The 18,680-nt window shown below is 54.0% G+C and overlaps 2 protein-coding genes across 3 annotated transcripts in view; both read right to left on the bottom strand.

Annotated features, from left to right (window-relative positions):
• Positions 1–8,724, bottom strand: part of CDC25A (cell division cycle 25A) — a 28,919-nt gene extending 20,195 nt beyond the window's left edge. Inside the window, exons 1-8 of one of the 2 annotated variants that reach the window (XM_075492152.1) lie at positions 8,432–8,724; positions 5,608–5,690; positions 3,536–3,587; positions 2,764–2,799; positions 2,581–2,617; positions 2,087–2,188; positions 1,151–1,267; positions 129–263 (exon numbers count right to left, since the gene is read on the bottom strand). In XM_075492152.1, coding sequence (XP_075348267.1) covers positions 129–263; positions 1,151–1,267; positions 2,087–2,188; positions 2,581–2,617; positions 2,764–2,799; positions 3,536–3,587; positions 5,608–5,690; positions 8,432–8,583 — 714 coding nt within the window. In that variant the 5' untranslated portion in view covers positions 8,584–8,724. The remainder of the gene's footprint in view (positions 1–128; positions 264–1,150; positions 1,268–2,086; positions 2,189–2,580; positions 2,618–2,763; positions 2,800–3,535; positions 3,588–5,607; positions 5,691–8,431) is intronic. The other variant, XM_075492150.1, reaches the window with a different exon arrangement.
• Positions 8,725–10,519: 1,795 nt separating this feature from the next.
• Positions 10,520–16,392, bottom strand: LOC142405179 (E3 ubiquitin-protein ligase TRIM7-like). Its single transcript, XM_075492153.1, has 7 exons — positions 15,934–16,392; positions 14,219–14,305; positions 13,602–13,832; positions 13,192–13,214; positions 12,754–12,869; positions 12,393–12,425; positions 10,520–11,217 (listed from the first exon to the last, which is right to left on the bottom strand). Exons 1-7 carry the CDS (start codon positions 16,339–16,341, stop codon positions 10,706–10,708), a joined length of 1,410 nt encoding a protein of 469 aa, XP_075348268.1. The 5' UTR covers positions 16,342–16,392; the 3' UTR covers positions 10,520–10,705.
• Positions 16,393–18,680: the final 2,288 nt, after the last annotated feature.

The following is an 18,680-nucleotide window of genomic DNA, read 5'->3' as shown; positions in this document are numbered from 1 at the left end:
TGTTTGTGTGACTTACCACACTGGCTGCTGCTAGCAGACGCGTGCACCACGGACACACATTGCTGGCAGACTATTAACGTTAGACAGAGCCGATTTTGAAGTGTCTGTTGTGTTTCCTTTGTACATACCTTCAAATCTTGCTCATCCAGCAGCTCTAGGAATCCATCATCATCTTCACTTTCAGAGGAAGTCAGAGAAGACTGCTGCAGGAAAGCTGGCCCGTAGGTTTCCTGTTCACCCGTGGGTATTTCACCAGTGGGAAACTGAGACAAGACAGTTAGTTTTAGCAACATTCCTTCTCTTTACTGCAGGATGCTGTAACAGAGAGGATGCCGTGCCTCTCACTGCACTACAGAAAACACAGTGGTTATTCCACCACCTTGAATACACCGACCCGAGCAAACCCCAAACTGAGTTCCAATACTTTTATTTGATCCTTACAACAGCAGAGTGCTTCATTAGCCTCGTTAAGCAATAACCCTCTTCTCTGGAAGAAGCTATCCAGTGAAGGTGCAGAGGATGACACCAATGGGTGGTGTCAACAGGAACAAGAATTAATATAAACTCTGCAGCTGATAAGCACAAGCTCAAGAGTACTTAGCAGGATGAAGGACTACCAGATTCAAGGAGTGGAGACAAGACTTAGTCCCCCCAGCTCTGTTTCTGTGCAAGGACCCATCGTGTTCTTTCAGTTGCTTTTTCTAAGCAATAGCATATGAATAAGGTAATATTTTCTTCCTTCATGTCATATCTGGACATAAGATTCAGTTGCATCTACACAGTTGGCTTCATTGTTCCAAATGCCTCAATATCTACTTTATTGACAGTGAAAACAGTTTCCAACTAGCTTCCTCTATTCCACGTCCATGTCCACACTCCCCTGACTTGCTGCAGCATAACCTCAGCTCTGTATTGACTGATCTTTCACAGACTACAGAACAATCCATGTTTCAAACTTCTGACCATCTCATGAGCCAAAGGTGAGGAGAGTTTTCTTATCTGGCAGATAGATAAGTTTTTCTATTTGGCACATGAATAGTGGTGATTAACAGCATTGTCTTAGAAACATGATGCAATTTTTCTTCCTCCCAGACAGCAGGTATGCAGAGATTAGGTGAGAATTAGTTGCCAAGAACACTGTATTACTTACTATCTGAGCTGGAGATGAATTCTGCCTTGGTCCAGGAACACCTCTTCCATCACGGGAATGGACATGCACAGAACTACGAGAAACTGGTTTGGTTGGCTTCTTAAACTCAAACGATTCCTGAATTAAAAAGGAGCAAAGTGATCATTTTACCAAAATCACAAACTGTGCAAGTTGCTAGGATCGTTTTATCTTTTTAGGTTTTTTAAAACTACCTGACGTTTTGGATTTAAGTTCCCTGCTGCCAACAGGAATAATCTGAAGGCGAATGTTTTCAAGTTAAAGATGTTACAATAGTGATTCATTTAACATAATCAAGCTTTTATCCCCTTGCTATCACCTACAGGCTTAAGGCTTTTCTACTTTTGTCAGCCAACTTCTCTGCAAAAGAAATCATTTTTAAAGGCAGCCAAGGCTGTCTCCTGACACTCGCTCTTCTGTAGAGACCTGTCAGAGTCCTACCGATGGGATTTCCAGCAGCAAGGCCCTTCAGACCAAGAAGGCAAAAGGACGTATGTGCTGTGAGGAACCAGGGCTCCCCATGCCAGCAGTGGAAAGAGAGGAGGTGGTCTAGCTAAACGGCTTTCTGGAGACACCCCTCATAGCTATCTAAAGCTGGCAGTATGAATGCATTTTCCCCTGCCACAGCCTAAAAGGAGTCAGGTTCAGTAGCATGAAGGTAGAGCTGCACAATCAAAGTCTTCCAAGTTTTTATTAACTTATAACCAGTTTGCAGTCACTATAATCAGTGCTGTCACACTTCACTGCAAGTTCCCCTAAGATAAGCTATGCAAAACTTTGTTAGGTCTGAACTACAGCCTGGCAGAGCGTAAAAGCAGCCTTTTCTACCACATCGACTGCTGAAGGGGTGTGCTAGTTCAGCCTCCTTGGTACCGCCTCTTCACCATATCATCACAGGCAACAGAAAGCAACACTTACGTTCTCCTTATTTTCATCTTGTTCCAATAGTTGAAAAGCATCACTATCCAGAGAATCAGAATGGTTTCTCTTCAGAGCAGGACTGGATCCCAGGAGGCTTTGCTACAACGTTCATACAAAAGCACCAGTTCAGAATTGTGCAATATAGTCTTTGCACAGCTACATTTTAAGCAAAACAGGGGTTAATAAAGACTGTAAGGTCTCCAACTACAAATTGGTGCAAACTATGTGCAGGAGTCTATTATGCTGACATCTTGGTACAGGTACCAAAATGCTTCAACTGCATTAGTGACAAAGCCACATCACTGAAATTTCATGCTAACTTAAACAAGATTTTGAGTTTACAAGCTGTAATTTTGACAGTTTTCATTAAGTACCACAGCAGCTGTTCTTGAAGACAGAAAATTGACAAGTTATGGAATGTATCCAACTAAAAACACTTAACACACTAAATCCTTTAACATTTATACAAGACCAATACCACCCTCACTTACTGGCAGTGAATGTATTCTTCTGAAAGGCATTCGAATGCTACAATGAAAAAGAACCAAGATTTATTTTAACATTTGGTTTTAAAAGACAGTAACATGAGTAGAACTCGCTCCCCCCCCCCCCCCCCAAAACTCCGTAAGCTACAACAGTCACTGACAAAGAAGTTAAAATAGAAGTATACTTACTTCAGTCTGCTGGACTCAAGAATTGCTTTCTCAAACCTAAAAGCAAATGAGATCCCCCCCCCCAGTTAGCACCGAAGGATAGTACACTAAAAATCAACCTTGTATTTAAGTCATGGAGTGTTATGCTAAGCAGAAGCCAACATGCTTCTTGATGACACTTTGTCTTTCTCAAAAGCTATTTATAGCCAGCTTATCCCATCCTAGTTTTTGAAACACTAGGTAAGCTCCTTCTCCCCCTCCTTTCCTTAAATTATTTTCAGCATTGTTTAGACAAGAAGCTGGGTTAAAGGAAGAAGAGCTCAGTAAATCAGAGACCAAGGGCATCTGTCCCCCATCCCTGGGGACAGAAGATTAGGAAAAGAAAAATGATCTAATTCAGAGTGGCAGATTCAAAGCTAAGAGCAACTGCTTGGTATCAGTTAAGGCACATGCAAGCACAAATTAAGTGTTGAGTGAAAACTGCAACTTGCATGCAATTTGGTGCAGCCTGAGACTCCTGGTAAGGTGCCAATGCCATGCTCAAAGATTCTGGTTGGTACAACACCTTAACTCAGGCCCAAGACTCCTTAAGTACTCTGCGACACAGACAAGACAGCAAGCCTAGCATCTCAAGCTGCAGAGCACTACAGCACACGCTTCTAGAAGTTTAAGAGAGAAGAGCCCACTGCATGCGTGCCAGCAAAGGAAAAGCCACGTCAAGCCTCATTAGCCTACGTTTGTTAATGGTGCAACGTGAAATGCCAGAAGTCAGGCTTAGCATATGGTTACGTACGTTTCCTCCATATCGTTTGAGGCTGCAGGACCAGGTGAATCCAAAGCACAACCTGCAGAGGAAAGACAGTGTTTTCTACTGCGTAGTATCTAGGAAACACAAAGTATTGGACACTGCTACAGATTTCCTCAGAAAGACCCTGAGCTGAGACAGGAAACTAATGTGGAAAGTGCCGACTGCAGCCTCACCTCAATGTAGAGGTAAGTAACAGTTACAGATACTCCACACCGTTGGTTTTGGCCATAGATTATCAGTGTTAGTGCTTGGGGAAAAATAGGAGTAATTAAAAAAGCACCCCTAGCCCTGCCTAGAATGTCATATAGAAGAGAGTGCTACCACATAACATGGAATACTCTTGGCTTATTCTCTCACACACACACCTCTTAATAAACAACTTAGTCCTTCAGGGTTTTTTAAGCCATGTTTTTAGTTACACCTCTTCATAGGAAGAAATTCTGGGGTTGTTCCTAAAGAAGTAGTCAAAAGGCCCTTCTTAATGCATGCTGGTGTACTGGAAGTAACAGCAAGCACCCCAAAAGAACAAACCAAGCGAAACATTACAGCTACACAGCATTTAAGAACAGTCAAATATGAAGTTTGCTTAAACACAGATTCCCCAAGGAGTTTTTGTATTATGGCAGTATTCACAAGCCCTAGTGATAGGCCAACAGCTTACCAGAACACGCTCTATACCATCGTGACGAGACTTGTTGCTACTTCAGTGACTGTTATCGAAACAAACAACTACAAAGAATTAATTTGACTAACATGACAGGTAGTGGTCTCGGCACAGCAGAAACCTTAATCATGTTTTGTAAGCACTTAAGGCCTGTTTTGGAGACAGGAAAAAAAGAAAAAAAAAAAAAGCTGCGATTTAGCAAGCTTGGTTATTCTATCCCACTCTATGGTTTGCGAGCTATACTTGTGTTTTAGCGGTTCATAAAGTTCCTTTGATGGCTCAAATTACCACGCACAGTCAAACTGATGCATAAATTCAGATGGAGACAATGATTTCCATCACTGGGCTGGACCAATGAAGTATCAGAAGCTTCCCTAATTCTACAAGTTATGGGGTAATAGCTTATTTCATTTTCACTTATAAAACATCTCACCTGAAAAAAAAACACTTCTGGGCAAGTATCAGTACTAAGATGCAGCTCCCCAGGTTTCAGATAAACGATCAGCTCATGTTAACAAAAAGCCACCAAAAAAACCCCCAAGCCACAAGACAAACCCTGCTCAACAGCCTTAGTTCCAGCGTGCAGAGCAGGTTAGCACAGTTTGGGTTTAAAGAGAGAAACCACAGGGTGACAACTTGCTTTCATCAAAGTTATCACCCTCCAAAGGGCAGGAACTCAAATGGGTCCCATTCAGAGCTGAATGCAGATATGCAACAGATCCTAACAATGAAGAATGAAACATTATCTCCCAGTTCTCCCGACCACAGACCCAACACGCAACTATAAACACTCACAAGCCAATATCTGCAAGAAACCCCAGGCTAGAGAATGGTGGGAATCCAATTCACCAGCGGAGCCTATCTTGGGCTATCTTTAGCAGCCACCTTCTTCAGCCATCTCTACTGCGAGAAAGGCCAATACACTCATGATAAGGTGTTGACCTACTACCATGTACAGAGCAGAACATCAAGGCAATCAGAAAATGGCAGTGATAAACATCATGCTGGAGTTCAAAGCATGACAGGTCAGCAACCACGTCTTAACAGCCATCCTAAGAAAAAAAAAGGCCATCTCTGCCAGAGTCCCCCCTGTGGGGGCAGAACCAGTTCTTGCTCCACGCTAGCTCTACTGCTAACATACTGCAGGACAATTAAAGCAAAAGAAAAAAAAAAAACCCTACCCACAACCCAAACCATGAACTGCAGAAGCTTGCTGAGTGGTGGTTTGCCTGCCTCCCTCCTTTCAAGAACGTCAGAATGAGAAGTGGCTGCAGGGATTGCAGGCAGGCAGCATTAGTTCTCTGTCCAAACCCTGGCAGCTGCTTGCAGTGGAAGCCATGTAAAGATACGACGCTTTTCATTTCTTATGTGTTATTTATTGAGAAAGGCGTACCTGAATCTGTTGATTCCGATGACACTGTTCGTTGTAAGCCATTAGTATTGTTTCCCAGATCTTGCTCAGTGTTTTCATGCTGACTGTAAAGGAAGTTAGGTATTTGTTTTAAATGCTCATCAAAGCGAGAAATACAATATAGGAGTGCCTGAACGTAGAGAGACGGCACAGGTAATCATAACCTGAAACCTTTATCATCCGCCAAGTGAAAGGATTCCAGCTCGGCAGTCCTGCAGACTGCAGTCTCTTGTGCTCTACTGAGTACACGGACAATGCCTCCACCAGATCACCACGCTTACAAATATCCTCAGCTCTAACACCTCCAGGGACTTCAGCTTCCGGTTTTGGTTTTGTTTTTTTTAAACCTGCACACTCAGTGCTGGTAATATTAGAAGTTAGGCTTCCAAAACAAAGACAGGGAGAGTGTCATTTAAGACAATCATTCTCCTGATAGCCTTTCTGGTCACCTCGCACCAAACTACCAAGCTTTTTCTCCATGACATATTAACTGTGAGGGTTTTTTTCTGAAATTATGTTTTAGAGCCTGTCCTGAGCTTGTGCCTTCACAAGTGACGGTTCTAATACAACAAAGTGGCAGAGCTTGCAGTAAAACTTTAGGGCTAAAAACGCTTTAAATGTGCAGTAGGATATTGGTGCCTGGAATCACATTAGCACTCCCAAACCTTTGTCTAGAAACACCTATATCACAGCCCCATTATCCTTCTCGGGACTGCAACCCTCTCTTTGGCAGCCACTCATTTAATTATTGTTTTGCATAGAAAAATTACCAAACTTCTAACTCAAACTCATTTTTATAAGTAGTTAGCTCTCAAATTTTGTCTTATCAACTAAGCAAGTTCTTCTCTGCTCACATAACCATCAGACCAGTTGTCGTGGTTTAACCCCAGCTACTATGAAGAAAATTAACTCTATCCCAGCCAAAACCAGCATACCAGTCTAACTCATTCTGTAGGTGAAGGGGCTCGAGGCATCCAGAGCCTGAGTAACACCAGCCCCTGACCCGATGCGTGTGCAAGTACAAACACTGCTCTGCGAGCGGGCAGGGAACCTCAAGGCAAGCTCTCCTGCCCAACTGCTGAGCCACATCAGACACACAGTTGTTCCGTACGTGGGCAGGGGTCACGGCGGCTTCAATACAGAGAGATATGCAAATCATATGTAGCCTTACTCTATATTACTTTAAATAAGGGACAAACTATTTGAGCGTGGCTCCTCCATCACATCGGTTAATTAAAAAAACGCACCAGGGCGCAAGCTAGGGCTACAAACTCAAAATAATGAGCACAGAGGGGACTGGTGCAAATCGTTTCCAGGAATTCCAGGAATCTGAAGGAGGGAAGGATCATAAAGAAAGCAGGTGATTACAGAAATGAGAATGATATAAAAACAGCAAACAAAGGACAAATACAAGGAGAGCCACCAGGACCAGAGAGTAGGCCAGGGCAAAACAGAAGCCATACAAGAGACAAGCTGTAGAGGTTACTGTAGAAATAAGAAGATGAAGGAGTTAGAGACTAGTAACAGCAAAATTGGATTGAGCAACTGCACGGTTATGGGGAGAGGAGCGGCAGAGTCCAAAGACTGCATGCAGCATTTTCCATACGTAAAACAGTAAAGAGAGGAGGGGCATGCAGGAACTGGGTGAGGGTGTGCATGGGGAGCAAGGAGGAGCTGAGACGATGCAGCTAACGTGGGAGGGAAGGCAGGAAGGACAGACACAAAGGTACCAGCATTCGTTTGTAGGAGAGGGGAAAGCACCCAGTCCTGGGGCCAGGCGGAGGGAAGGGCTCAGGGGCGAGGTGGATGCCCAGAGCAGAACCAGGGGAAGATGGTGGCACGTGGTGGGACACCGCAGGGAGAAGATGGCCCACGGCGCAGGAACCACGACCACGTGTGGGCAGGAGAGCAGGGGCTCCCGGGGGCAGAGGGGGGGATGGCCCGGTCTCACGGCTCCCTAGGGAGAAAGGGGCAGCAGAGAAGGGGGCTATTTGGGGGGTGGGGGGGACGGACGAGCAGCGGGGGGGGGGAGGAGAGCTCTTCATCGGGGGTGGGGGGCATAAGGGAGTCGTGGAGACCTCGGTTTTGCAAGGGCGGGGGGGGCATGGGAAGAACTCCTCGAGGCCTCATTTTGGGGGGGGCGAGGAGAAACAGCTCCTCGAGGCCTTGCTTTTTGGGAGAAGGGTTAGGAGAAGAGGTCCTCGAGGCCTCAGTTGTAAGGGAAGGGGGGTGCTCGGAAGGAGAGAATGCGGGATGAGGTCCTCAAGGCCTCACTTCTGGGGGGAGAAGGAGATTAAGAGAAGAGCTCCTCAAGGCCTCGATTCGGGGCGTGGGGAGGGAGGAGAAGAGATCCACGAGGCCTCACTTTTTTTGGGGGGGGTGAGGCCCTGGAGGCCTTGCTTCTGAAAGGGAGGGGAGCAGAGGTATAAGAGCTCCTTGAGGCCTGGGGGGGGGGGAAGGGTAGGAGAAAAGCTCCTCAAGGCTTCACTGCGGGTGGGGGGGTGGAACGGAAGGAGAAGAACCACTCCTCGAGGCCTTGCCTTTTTTTTTTTTAATGGGGGGAGGAGAAGAGCTCCCCCAGGCCTCGCTTCGGGTCCGGAGTGGGGGAGAAGAGGCCCTCGAGGCCGCGCATGGCTGGGGGGGGGGGGGAGCTCCCTCAGGCCTCGCTTCGGGTCCGGGAGGGGAAAAATGGGGCAAACAGGCCCTCGAGGCCTCGCTTTTTTTTTTTTTTTGGGGGGGGGGGGGGGGGGAGGGTCATGGCAGAGGCCCTCAGGAGGAAGGGGGGGGGGTGCCCGCTTTGACTGACCCGTGTCCCAGCTGCTCCATGGTGAGGCGGAGGTCGGAGACCGGCGAGAGGTCGGCGGGAAAGAGAGACTTGACCACGGCGGGTGAAGCGGGGGAGGCCGGGGAGAGAAGCAGGAGGCGGCGGCGGTAGGAACCGCCCGGTGCGGGATCCATGGAGCCGAGATGAGATGAGCGGAGCGGAGCGGAGCAGAGCCAGGCTGAACCCTCCCGTCCTCCTGTCAGCGCGGCCCGCACCGCTTTGACCCCAGCCGCTACCCGTCGCCCGCTCCGAAGCTGGCGCCAAACTTCCCCTCCACCAATCAAAACCCTCCTCTGCGCGACGTTTGAAGGGGGCGGGTGTTTTTTCTCAAATCTCCCCGCCCACCGCGCTCGTTCTGACCAGTAAGAACGGCGGCGGGCGCCTCATTCCCCGCCTCCAACTGTTGCTTGACGTCGCTTCTGCCCAATAGAGAAGCCAGCCAATAGGGTGCCTCAAGTACCCTGACTGTGTGCCAAAGGGGGACTACATTTCCCAGCATGCAACGCCGAGGAGGGCACCGCGCAGAACGGGTTGCCCTCCTCGGCGTTGCATGCTGGGAAATGTAGTCCCCGCCTCACTAGAGTGCCTCCATTGCCGCCAACTCTCTGGCTGTCTCCCTTTAGCCGCGCCTCCACCCCCTCTGGGCCTGAGGGGAAGCGGTTAAAACGAGGAAAGATAAGGGAAAAAGGGCATAAAATCAGCAGGTAACTGGGCCTCGGTGAGCCGAGGAACCCTTTCAACCTCATTTCTCCTCAAATGAGATCTTTGTGAGAACAATAAATGAGCGGCATCACCGGGGAAGCGGTGGCCACTTTTGTAAGGCATTTGGTGAGCGACAGCGTGAAAAGAAGAAGCCAGCATGCATCCCTGCAGCACTGAGACAGGGTTTGCAGAGCAATAGCACTTGTGAAATTGGAGTGGGAGAAGAGAGACTTGAATGCACTGACATGCTCATGTCAGTGTGCAGGGTGGTGCAAAAAGCACGTGCAATTGGGCCGCTCCAAATAACCTTTGCAGACCTTGCTTGTGTCCTCTACCTGCAAGAGACTGTGCTATTTACCCAGCTGCTGCTATTTGCCTTAAAAATGGACACATGGCCAGCTTTTCAGAGGACCTGTTGCCCCACCTTGCCTTTTTCCTGCCCTGTCCCCTGCCTACGGGCACGGAGCAGGATGGAGGCAGCAATGGTTCTGCCGTGGAAAGCAGGGGACTCCTTGTGTGGGTCGTGCCTCAGGCCTGCCTGGTTGTGGACACTGCAGGTGCAGGGGGGGAGCAGCCCCAGCTCCAAAACACAGGGTCCCATTTTACAGGTGAAGAAACAGGGCAATACAGTGAAGTGCTCGGGACCCGCAACGTGGCTTCAGCAGGTTGCGTGTCTTCTCCTCACATAAGGGTTTGCTGATCTCTGCTGTGGAGCAGAGTACCTGGCAGATGCGCTCTGCCGGATCTCCCTTTGGTGGTTTCAGAGGCTGCTGTCTCTGGCTGCAAGGCTGATCACATTGGGTTCAGTGTTCTCAGCCTGACGCAGAGATTTAAAGGCCTGGGGAGGGGATCCCACGCCTCCAGGACATGACCTGTGTCCCTCTGCCTGGGCCCTGCCACCCACCAGATTCACACCATGCTCCTGGTTCCTGGATTAGACAACACAGCACTTGCTCCATCTCTGACCACCCAGGATCTCACAGATCCCCATCACACCCCCATCGCTGCCACTCGGGCTGCACCCTCACTCCAGCTCTCCAGTCAGTCCTGTCCCCCCTCTGAACATTTTCCTTTCAAGCAACAGTTTTTACCGGTTTACGTGAGCAGTTACCACCACTATTAGCAGCCCCGTGGCTCCACCCTGAGTTCCTGGATGTGGGGTGGCTGCACCTCCATGCTGCCCACAACACAGCACACCACACCGAGCCAAAGCAAGCCATGCAGCGCTGCCAAAGACTGGCATGGGCAATCAGAGCATCTTCCCTGCCACTCTCCTGCTTATTTGTGTGTGTCCTCAGTGCCCACAGGGACAGGTGGGACACTGTCACTGTGAGGTCTGGCCAGGATACCAGCGTGCAGACACCCCCAGGCAGGACAACACATCTTTAATGCTCCAAAGGACTTGGTAGGAGGAGATGCAGCAGCGTGCAGAGGGGATCCAGCCCAGGCAGAGCTCCAGTGAGTTTGCAACGTGATGCTGCGTCATTCCCACACCTCTTGCCTGCTCAGCTAACCAAGGGCACAGGGCAGGGGACCAGAAGGTGTTCGACCCCGTCAGGCACACAGCTGGATGTAAGTTTCTGGTGACCAGAGCCAAAAGTATGGGAAGACCTTCTCGGTGAAGGAAGCCTTGAACTGCAAGATCTGCGTCATGTTCTCTGCATTGTAGAAGGTCACTTGGCCCGCTTCGTAGTCCAGGTGGACCCTGATCCGCCGAGGCTCTTCCTTCAGCACCAGCGGGGCGGGGGGCATGTGGAGCGCCGTGTACTGGCGATTCCAGTCCAGCCGCAGGGCCCAGATCTTCCCCATGGCCATGCTGAGCGAGTCCTTCCTCCGAACGGACTCCATGGCCACCCCCACGGCCCAGCTGTCCCCGTCCCCTACCTCCAGCTCCCAGTAATGCCTCCCAGCCACAAACCCCTGGGAGCCCAGGACGCTGGGGCTGCCTGTGAATCTCAGGGGGGTTTCAGGGAGGTTTTGCAGTCTGTCTCCCAGCCGCACGGTTTTGCGGTCCTTCGAGAGGATCAGGTTCGGGTTTGCTGTCTCTGGGTCCAATGTCACCTTCACTAACGCACGACAGAGAGAAATGTCAGTCCGTCGCCCGCTGAGGAGCGAACCAGCACCTCTCCCTCCTCTTCCGCGGGGCTGGGACGTGTCCTGTGAGCACAGCAGGCACTCATGCCCCACGAGCGCGCACACGCAGCACCCGCAGCCCGCTCAGGCGGCACAGGACACGGGGCACTCGCTGCCCTCCACGCCAGGACCCACGGGTGAAGCAACACTCCCTGAAGCAGGACTGAGCCAGGCAGTGTCCCCACGCGCAGGGGACAGACACGATGGACTTTGCTAAACCTGCTTTGCTAACCCCGTGCTGGATATTGCTGGGTCTAAGTGTGATGGGGCTGCAGCCAGGCTGGGTGCGGGGGAGCAATATATCCCCGGAGCGTGAGGAAGCATTGCCTGCAAGGCAGCAGTGGTGCCAGGCCAGTCCCTGCTCCAGTGACAAGGGTGACGAGTGCTCACCAAAGGGAAAAACAGCTCCTAACCCCACTCCGCTGAATAACCAGGCAATCTCACTGCAGAGCCAGAGCCGTCCGTTTCATGTGGGATGTTCTGCTGCCATCCCGCGGCCATCCCACAAGGCCACAGATGTGTCACCGCACAGTGCCACCACCCGAGGCCCTCTGCTAAACCCACTCCTCCAGGGCCACGTCTCACAGCAGGGACCGCAGCGTGGGGGAAACTGAGGCACACCCATCCTGTGCATCAGGTCCCTCATCCTGAAAACTGAGAGGGCAGAGGCCTGCCTTGGCGCAAACAGCTCCAGCTAGCCCCGAGCCCTGCGATGCTGCCAGGACCACGTGGACACTGAGCACCTGCAAAGGCATTTCTGATCTGTGCCCAAAAGCCAGCTCAGAATGCGTACGGCCCCTTTGCTTAAGTAGTCACGGTCTTACACATCGCGGCATAAGAATAAAGTCTCCAGAGACAGGGAAGCCAAGGGCCTCGTGCTGCCCCGGCTCTCGTTTGGTGTTAGAGGACAGTGTCATTGGGCGTTGCCTGGCATGGGGACAGACCTGGATTTTTATAGCAGGCCTAGTCAAAATGAAGGGACTCAGTTTTAGACAGACCCTGGATTTAGATGTTGTGGTATGAGCCTATCTCTGCCCCAAGGACGTAAGGAAACTCATTCTGGAAAGCTTTTCTCCCTCATTTGTGCCCATCAGCTCCAGAAACTTACCCCTTTCTCTGTCCATCTCGCTCAGCAGGTTCACTAAGGGAAGGAAAGGAAGATGCCTGAGTCTTTCTTCTCTTGTGGCATCTTTCCTGCTCCCCGTCAGGACAGCAAGCCAGATGTGGAGCCTGCTCCCCAGCTGCCACAGCCCTGGGCTCCAGCAAAGCCCATCTCAGAGATGGGTCCCATCTGGAGCGGGCGTGTTTTGCTCCAGAGCCCCAGGCAGAGGCTGTGGGCGGTGAGGAATCTCCCACTGCAGCCAAGCCCAGGGGAAAGCACGGCGTGGGGACAGCAGCAGCAGCACGCCCTCCTGGGGCCCAGACACCGGCTACACAGCAAGGCATCGCTCGCCGCTTCTTTGCTTTACCTTTGAATTTGGCCACCGCACCCGCGACCAGCTGGCTCATCTCAGAGAGGCTCGTAACGGTCCTCTGCAGCTCCAAGGAAACCGGTTCCGGGATCGGGGTCTTTGCCACTTCGCAGCTGAGGGGGAAACAGCATGGAGAGGAGCTCTGACCCCAGCACTCAGCCAGCACCCGGGGCCAGGACGGAAACAGGGGGACAATCCCCTACAGCAACATAACTTGGGGGAGCCGCGTCCCAGCTACTGGCACAGGAAACCCATCTTTAACAGGGGTGCAACGACCTCTGGTCCCAGATAACATGACGTTAAATCCCAAATGCTCGGCAGGGCAAAGCCACCTCCCCCCCCAGCTGCCGCTGCTGCTCAGCCGCCTGCAGCATTTCCAAACCTCTGCCCAAAAGAGCCATGCAGGAGAAGAGCGACGCTGAGCCCGTTTCATACCTGCTCAGAGTTTTGCCAACATCCTGGAAGAGAGAAAACACCAGGTCAGCTCTGGCACTGCCGAGAAGGACCACGGTCCCCGGGGCAGTGAGTTACAGTCGCGCCCCTGCTGCATGAAGCAGGGTGATGGGGACTGGGCGGGGGTGGTCACACCACTCTCCTGGGGACTCTCCAGTGACTTGCTCACCCAAATCTTTGCCTTCCCTCAGCTCACACCGCAGGCCCAGACTCACACCGGCCACACCACGCACGGCGGTGTCACAGCCTGGCCGCTGGCATGCCGGCCAGCACCGTGCTGCCCTTTGCACCCAGGCTCTGGGCTGCACGGGCACCGGGATGCAGGGGTGCTGGGTGGGTGCCCCCAGCCTCACCGGGGTGTCACAGCACCCAGATGGGCAATGCAGCCTCACCATAAGGAATTCGACCACTGGCTGGTCACGTTTCTTCTCTATCTCCGCAATCAGAGTGTCCAGCAGCGATTTCCTCTCCGAAACGCTGGAGACGTATTTGCGGCACTCCTTGGTGAGCTCCCCGTGCGCCTGGTCGAGCTGGGCCAGCATGATGGCCTCCTGCTCCTGCAGGAACTGCTGCAGCTGCTTGAAGGTGTCCCGCAGCCTCTGCCGCTCCAAGGCCACCTTCCCCTGCAAGGCACCCGCGCGGAGGCCCCTGAGCCATCCCCTCCTCCGGGAGCCTCCGCGCAGGCACGGGGACCCGGTGCTGCGGAGAGGGGGGCAAGGATCATGGGGAAAAGGAGAAGGGTTTTGGGGGAGGAAAAGCTGGAAGAGAGGAAGGAGGAGAGGAGTGGCAAGTCTGGATGTTGATGGACCCAAGATGACAGCAGAGTCTGAATGAGAACAGGGTGGAAGAAAGATATATGGGATGGACAGAGAGGGAGAGAGAAAATAGTGCTGTTACGGAAAAGGAGATAAATATATACGGGGAGAGGGAAAGATGGGACGCGCCCGTGAAGACGGGTGGGTAAGCAGGCAGGGGGGCACAGCGCGCGCACGGGGAGAGAAACACACACCAGCAGCTCATCACTTTTCTTTTCTCCTTTGGGCTTAAATTCTTCTTTCTCTTTTTGTAGAAAAACCAGGTTGCTCTGGAGTGTCTCCTGGGAGAGGGGGGAAGCGTATTTGGTGATTTTGGGGTTACATTTGCAGGAGTGAGATGATGTCACCAAACAGCCCCCGTGGGGACAAGACCGCTCTGCAGGGAGGGGTCACTGGGGGTGGGTTTTGAGCTCAGCTCTGTGGGGAAGGGAAGAGCTCGGGGAGAGCACCCACCTCTCCCCAAGCACGCGGTACAGACAGGCTAGGGAGATCCCACGCGCAGCTGTTTTGGCCAGAAACATTTCTGGAATAGCTTCATGTGGAAACCCTGAAGTTTGTGGTTTGGTTTTTTGTTGTTTTTGGTGTGTTTTTTTTTAATTAGAAAAAACAACTTTTGGCGTTGGAAGTGGGATTTGTGGGAAGAGGTTTGCAGTGACAGCAGCGCTGCGTCTCAGACGCACTCCATAAATTCGCTGGAGTATTAAAAAAACCCCCATGCTCCTCCAAGACGTGCCCTGCGGCAGAGCGAGCAGCTGGCAGGGGGGGACCCCAGCCTACATCCCAGGGGGAGACCGTGTCCCCTGTAGCTGCAGCCCCAGCCCCGTCCCTGGCTGGGGACGTACGGGGCACTGGGACCTTGCGGGGCCACAGAGGGGTGAGCAGCGAGAGGGTCCTGTGCTCCTGGATGGGCTGGGGGAGGCGATGGGCAGTGGAAGCCACCGGAGAACCAGCAACCCCAGCAGGGTGGCGGGGATATGGGACCCCAGCCCGCGGCCAGACAGGGTCCCCAAACCATGGCCAGACAGGGACCCTAATCCGTACCCAGACAGGGTCCCCAAACCATGGCCAGATGGGGACCCTCACCCATACCCAGATGGGGACCCCAAGCCATGGCCAGATGGGGACCCTAATCCATGGCCAGATGGGGACCCCAAGCCATGGCCAGACAGGGACCCCAAGCCATGGCCAGACAGGGACCCCAAGCCATGGCCAGATGGGGACCCCAAGCCATGGCCAGATGGGGACCCCAAACCATGGCCAGATGGGGACCCTAATCCATACCCAGATGGGGACCCCAAACCATGGCCAGATGGGGACCCTCACCCATACCCAGATGGGGACCCCAAGCCATGGCCAGATGGGGACCCTCACCCATACCCAGACAGGGACCCCAAACCCGTACCCAGACGGGGACCCCAGCCAGCGGCTGGATGAGGACCCAAATCCGTGGCTGCACAGGGACCCTAACCTGCACCCTGAGGGAACCCCAGTCCATGACTGGAGGGGTACCCCAGCCCGTGCTCAGAGGGGACCCAGATCCATGCCTAGAGAGGACCCCAACCTGTGCCTGGGAGGGACCCCAGATTTGTGCCTGGAGGGGACCCCAGCCCATGCCCAGAGGGGACCCTGACCTGTTCCTGGAAGGGACCCCAGCCCGTGCCTGGAGAGGACCCAGATCCATGCCTAGAGGGGACCCCAGCCTGTGCCCAGAGGGAACCCCAACTTGTTCTGGGAGGGGGACCCCAACCTGTGCCTGGGAGGGACCCCAGATTCGTGCCTGGGAGGGGACCCCAGCTCACGCCCAGACGCGACCCCGACTTGTTCCGGGAGGGGACCCCAGCCCGCGCCCCGAGGGGACCCCAGCCCGCCCCCGGGAAGGGACCGCAGCCCCTGCCCGGAGCCCCCCTACCCGGAGCTGCTGGGCGGCCTCCTCGGCGGGGCGTGCGCGGTGGTCGCGGTGCTGGGGCCCCTCTCGGCACAGGGGGCAGAGGGGGGTGCGGCAGCTCTCGCAGAAGAGGCCCAGGGCCTCGCCGTGGGCCGGGCAGCGGGGCCGGCGCGCCTCGTCCCCCAGGGCCTCCGCCAGCCCCGCCACGGCCCGCAGCGAGCGGTTGGGCCGCAGCGAGCCGGGGAGCACGGTGGCGCGGCACTGGGGGCAGGCGGCGGGGCGCGGCGGGGTCCCCAGCACGGCCGCCATGCAGGGGCCGCAGAAGCTGTGGCCGCACTCGGTGATGACGGGCTCGGAGAAGAGCTCCAGGCAGACGGGGCAGGTGGCCTCGGCCTGCAGGCTCTCGCCCAGGGCCAGCACGGCCCGCGCCATGCTAGCGGCGAGCCGCGCTTCCCGGAAAGGGCGCGGCGGCGGGACGGGACGCGGCGCGACGCGGTCGGCGCCGGGCGCTGCCGGGCTGGCCCGGGGCGGGCAGGGCTGCGGGCAGGGGGACGGGCAGGGCTGCGGGCAGCGCTGCGGGGCACCCCGGGGCTGGGGGGGCTGGGGGGACGTGCGCCGTGCTCCCGTGGGGCCGGGGGGGTGTTATTGTGTGTGTCTGTGTGCATGCGTGTGTGCCGATGTGTGCACGCGTGTCTGTGCACCTGTGCGTGTGCGCACGTGTGCGTGCCGATGTGTGCACGCGTGTCTGTGCACGTGTGTGTGCACGCACCTCTGCACGCGTGTGTGCCTTTGCATTGATGTGCACATGAGCGTGTGCGTGCATGTGTGTGTATGTGTTGGCATGTGCGTGTATGTGCATTTGCCTGCACGTGTATACGTGTGCATGCGTGCATGCATGTCGGTAGGCATGTGCATGTGTGTATCGGTGTGCTGGCATGCGCACACGCGTGTGTTTGCATGCAAGCGTGCTGGCATGCACATGCAAGCATGTGCATGTATGTTGGCGTGTGCATGCGTGTGTGTATGTGTGCAGCTTTGTGCCTGTGTGTGTGCAAGCGTGCTCACGTGTTGATGTGTGCGTGCGTGTGTGCATGCATGTGTGCCTTTGCATTGGTGTGTGCATGAGCGTGTGCGTGCACATGTGTGTATGTGTTGGCATGTGCATGTATGTGTATTTGCGTGCATGTGTATACGTGTGCATGCGTGCATGCATGTGTATGTGCCTGAATGCATGCATGTGTGTAGTCATGTGCGTGTATGTCTGTGCATCTGTGGGCACGCATGTGCATATGTGTGGCCACGTGTGTTGGTGTGTGCATGTGTGTGTGCATACTTGTGTGCCTTTGCGTTGGCATGCACGCATGTATGTATGTGTATGCATGCACATGCATCTGTGTGCACATGGATGTTGTATCTGTATGTGTGTGTGTGCATGCGGACCCATGTGTTCATGTATCTGTGCATGTGTGTTGGCACATGTGTGTATCTGTGCAGGTGTGCTTGTGTGTTGACGTGCATATATGTGGGTATGAGTCTGCATGTTTGTGTGTGCATGCGTGAATGTGTGTGTCTGTATTGACATGCCTGTGCACACATCTGCACACGTGTGTATGTGTACGCATGTGCGTACAGGCACGCCTGGGTGTACGTGTGTCTGTGTGCATCTGTTTGCCTGTGTGCGTGGTGCGTGCATGTGCATGGTGTGTCCAAGTGTGTGGTGCGTGTGTGCTCGGGTGTGTGCATGGGTGAATGGTTTTGTACAGCTGTGCCTGCGTGTGGGTGCACATTTGTGCGTGGCCATGTGTCTGTGTGTCTGTGTATGTGTGTGTATGTGCGTGTGTGCATTTGTGTGCGTGTGCACGCACATGTGTCTGTGCGCGTCTACATACATGTATTTGGTTGTTGGTGTGTAGGTGTGCATCTGTGTGTGCGTCAGTGTCTGTACAGGGGGGGTGTGTACATCTGTGTGTGCCAGTGTGTGCATCCGTGTCATTACATGTGGGTACGCGCGCGTGTGTGTGCGCACACGCGTGGGGGTGTCTCTGTCTCTCTCTTTGTATGTTCGTGTGCTTGAATCTCAGCACACGCACGTGAGTGTGTCTGTGTGTGCGCGCGTGTGCAAACCGGGGAGGAACGAGCAGGGAAATGCCGGGGGGAGCACAGGGCCCCGCTGTGTGTGTGGTGCGTGTGCCCGTGTCTGCACACACGCGTGGCCGTGGGCAGCCCACGGGTGTGGGGATGACGCCGGCAGCCAGCAGCGGCAGCCCCGGGAGGGCTAGTGCGTGTGTGAGTGTGAGTCTTCATCCCAGCCCGCGCCGGGGCGTTGGTGCAAGAGCCAGAGCACGCCATGGCGTGCAGCGGGGTGGGGAGACGGTCCCTGCTCCCAGACCCTGCCGCCAGCCTGTGCCCTCCAGCACCGCTGCCCAGCAGCTCCCGGACGGGGAGGCCCCTCGAACCCTGTGGGACACCCAGCCTGGAGCCTGCCGCTGGGTTTTCACCCTCTCTGCTTTATAAATTGTTTTAAAAAAGGGACGCTGCAGTTCCCCGGAGCAGTCGGAGCCCTCCTGGGCGCCCGAGGGCTGCAAGCCAGCACGCTTCGGCATGGTGCTGCCAGCCACCTCGGATGCTCTGGCTGCTTAAGTAAATTTAATTATTTATAACCCAAAACGTGCCGGGGAGCTTCGCCCCGGCTCAGGCCATCGTGGGCGGGTTGGAGGTGCGGAGCAGGATCCTTCCCGAGGCCTCACGCTTGCAGGAGCCGCTTCCCACCC

This window comes from Mycteria americana, chromosome 2, assembly GCF_035582795.1.
Source record: "Mycteria americana isolate JAX WOST 10 ecotype Jacksonville Zoo and Gardens chromosome 2, USCA_MyAme_1.0, whole genome shotgun sequence".
Classification (NCBI taxonomy): domain Eukaryota; kingdom Metazoa; phylum Chordata; class Aves; order Ciconiiformes; family Ciconiidae; genus Mycteria; species Mycteria americana.
Note: the sequence above shows the minus strand (reverse complement) of the source record. Positions and strands in the feature narration are given on the sequence as shown.

Bases quoted from the DNA above. Each gene is read 5' to 3' on its own strand.
- LOC142405179 (XM_075492153.1), bottom strand. From the start codon at position 16,341: ATGGCGCGGGCCGTGCTGGCCCTGGGCGAGAGCCTGCAGGCCGAGGCC. The intron at 13,833-14,218 runs GTGTGTGTTTCT...GGTGCCTTGCAG, and splicing joins AGAAAAGTGATGAGCTGCTG to GGGAAGGTGGCCTTGGAGCG. The intron at 12,870-13,191 runs GTATGAAACGGG...TTTCCCCCTCAG, and splicing joins GTTGGCAAAACTCTGAGCAG to CTGCGAAGTGGCAAAGACCC.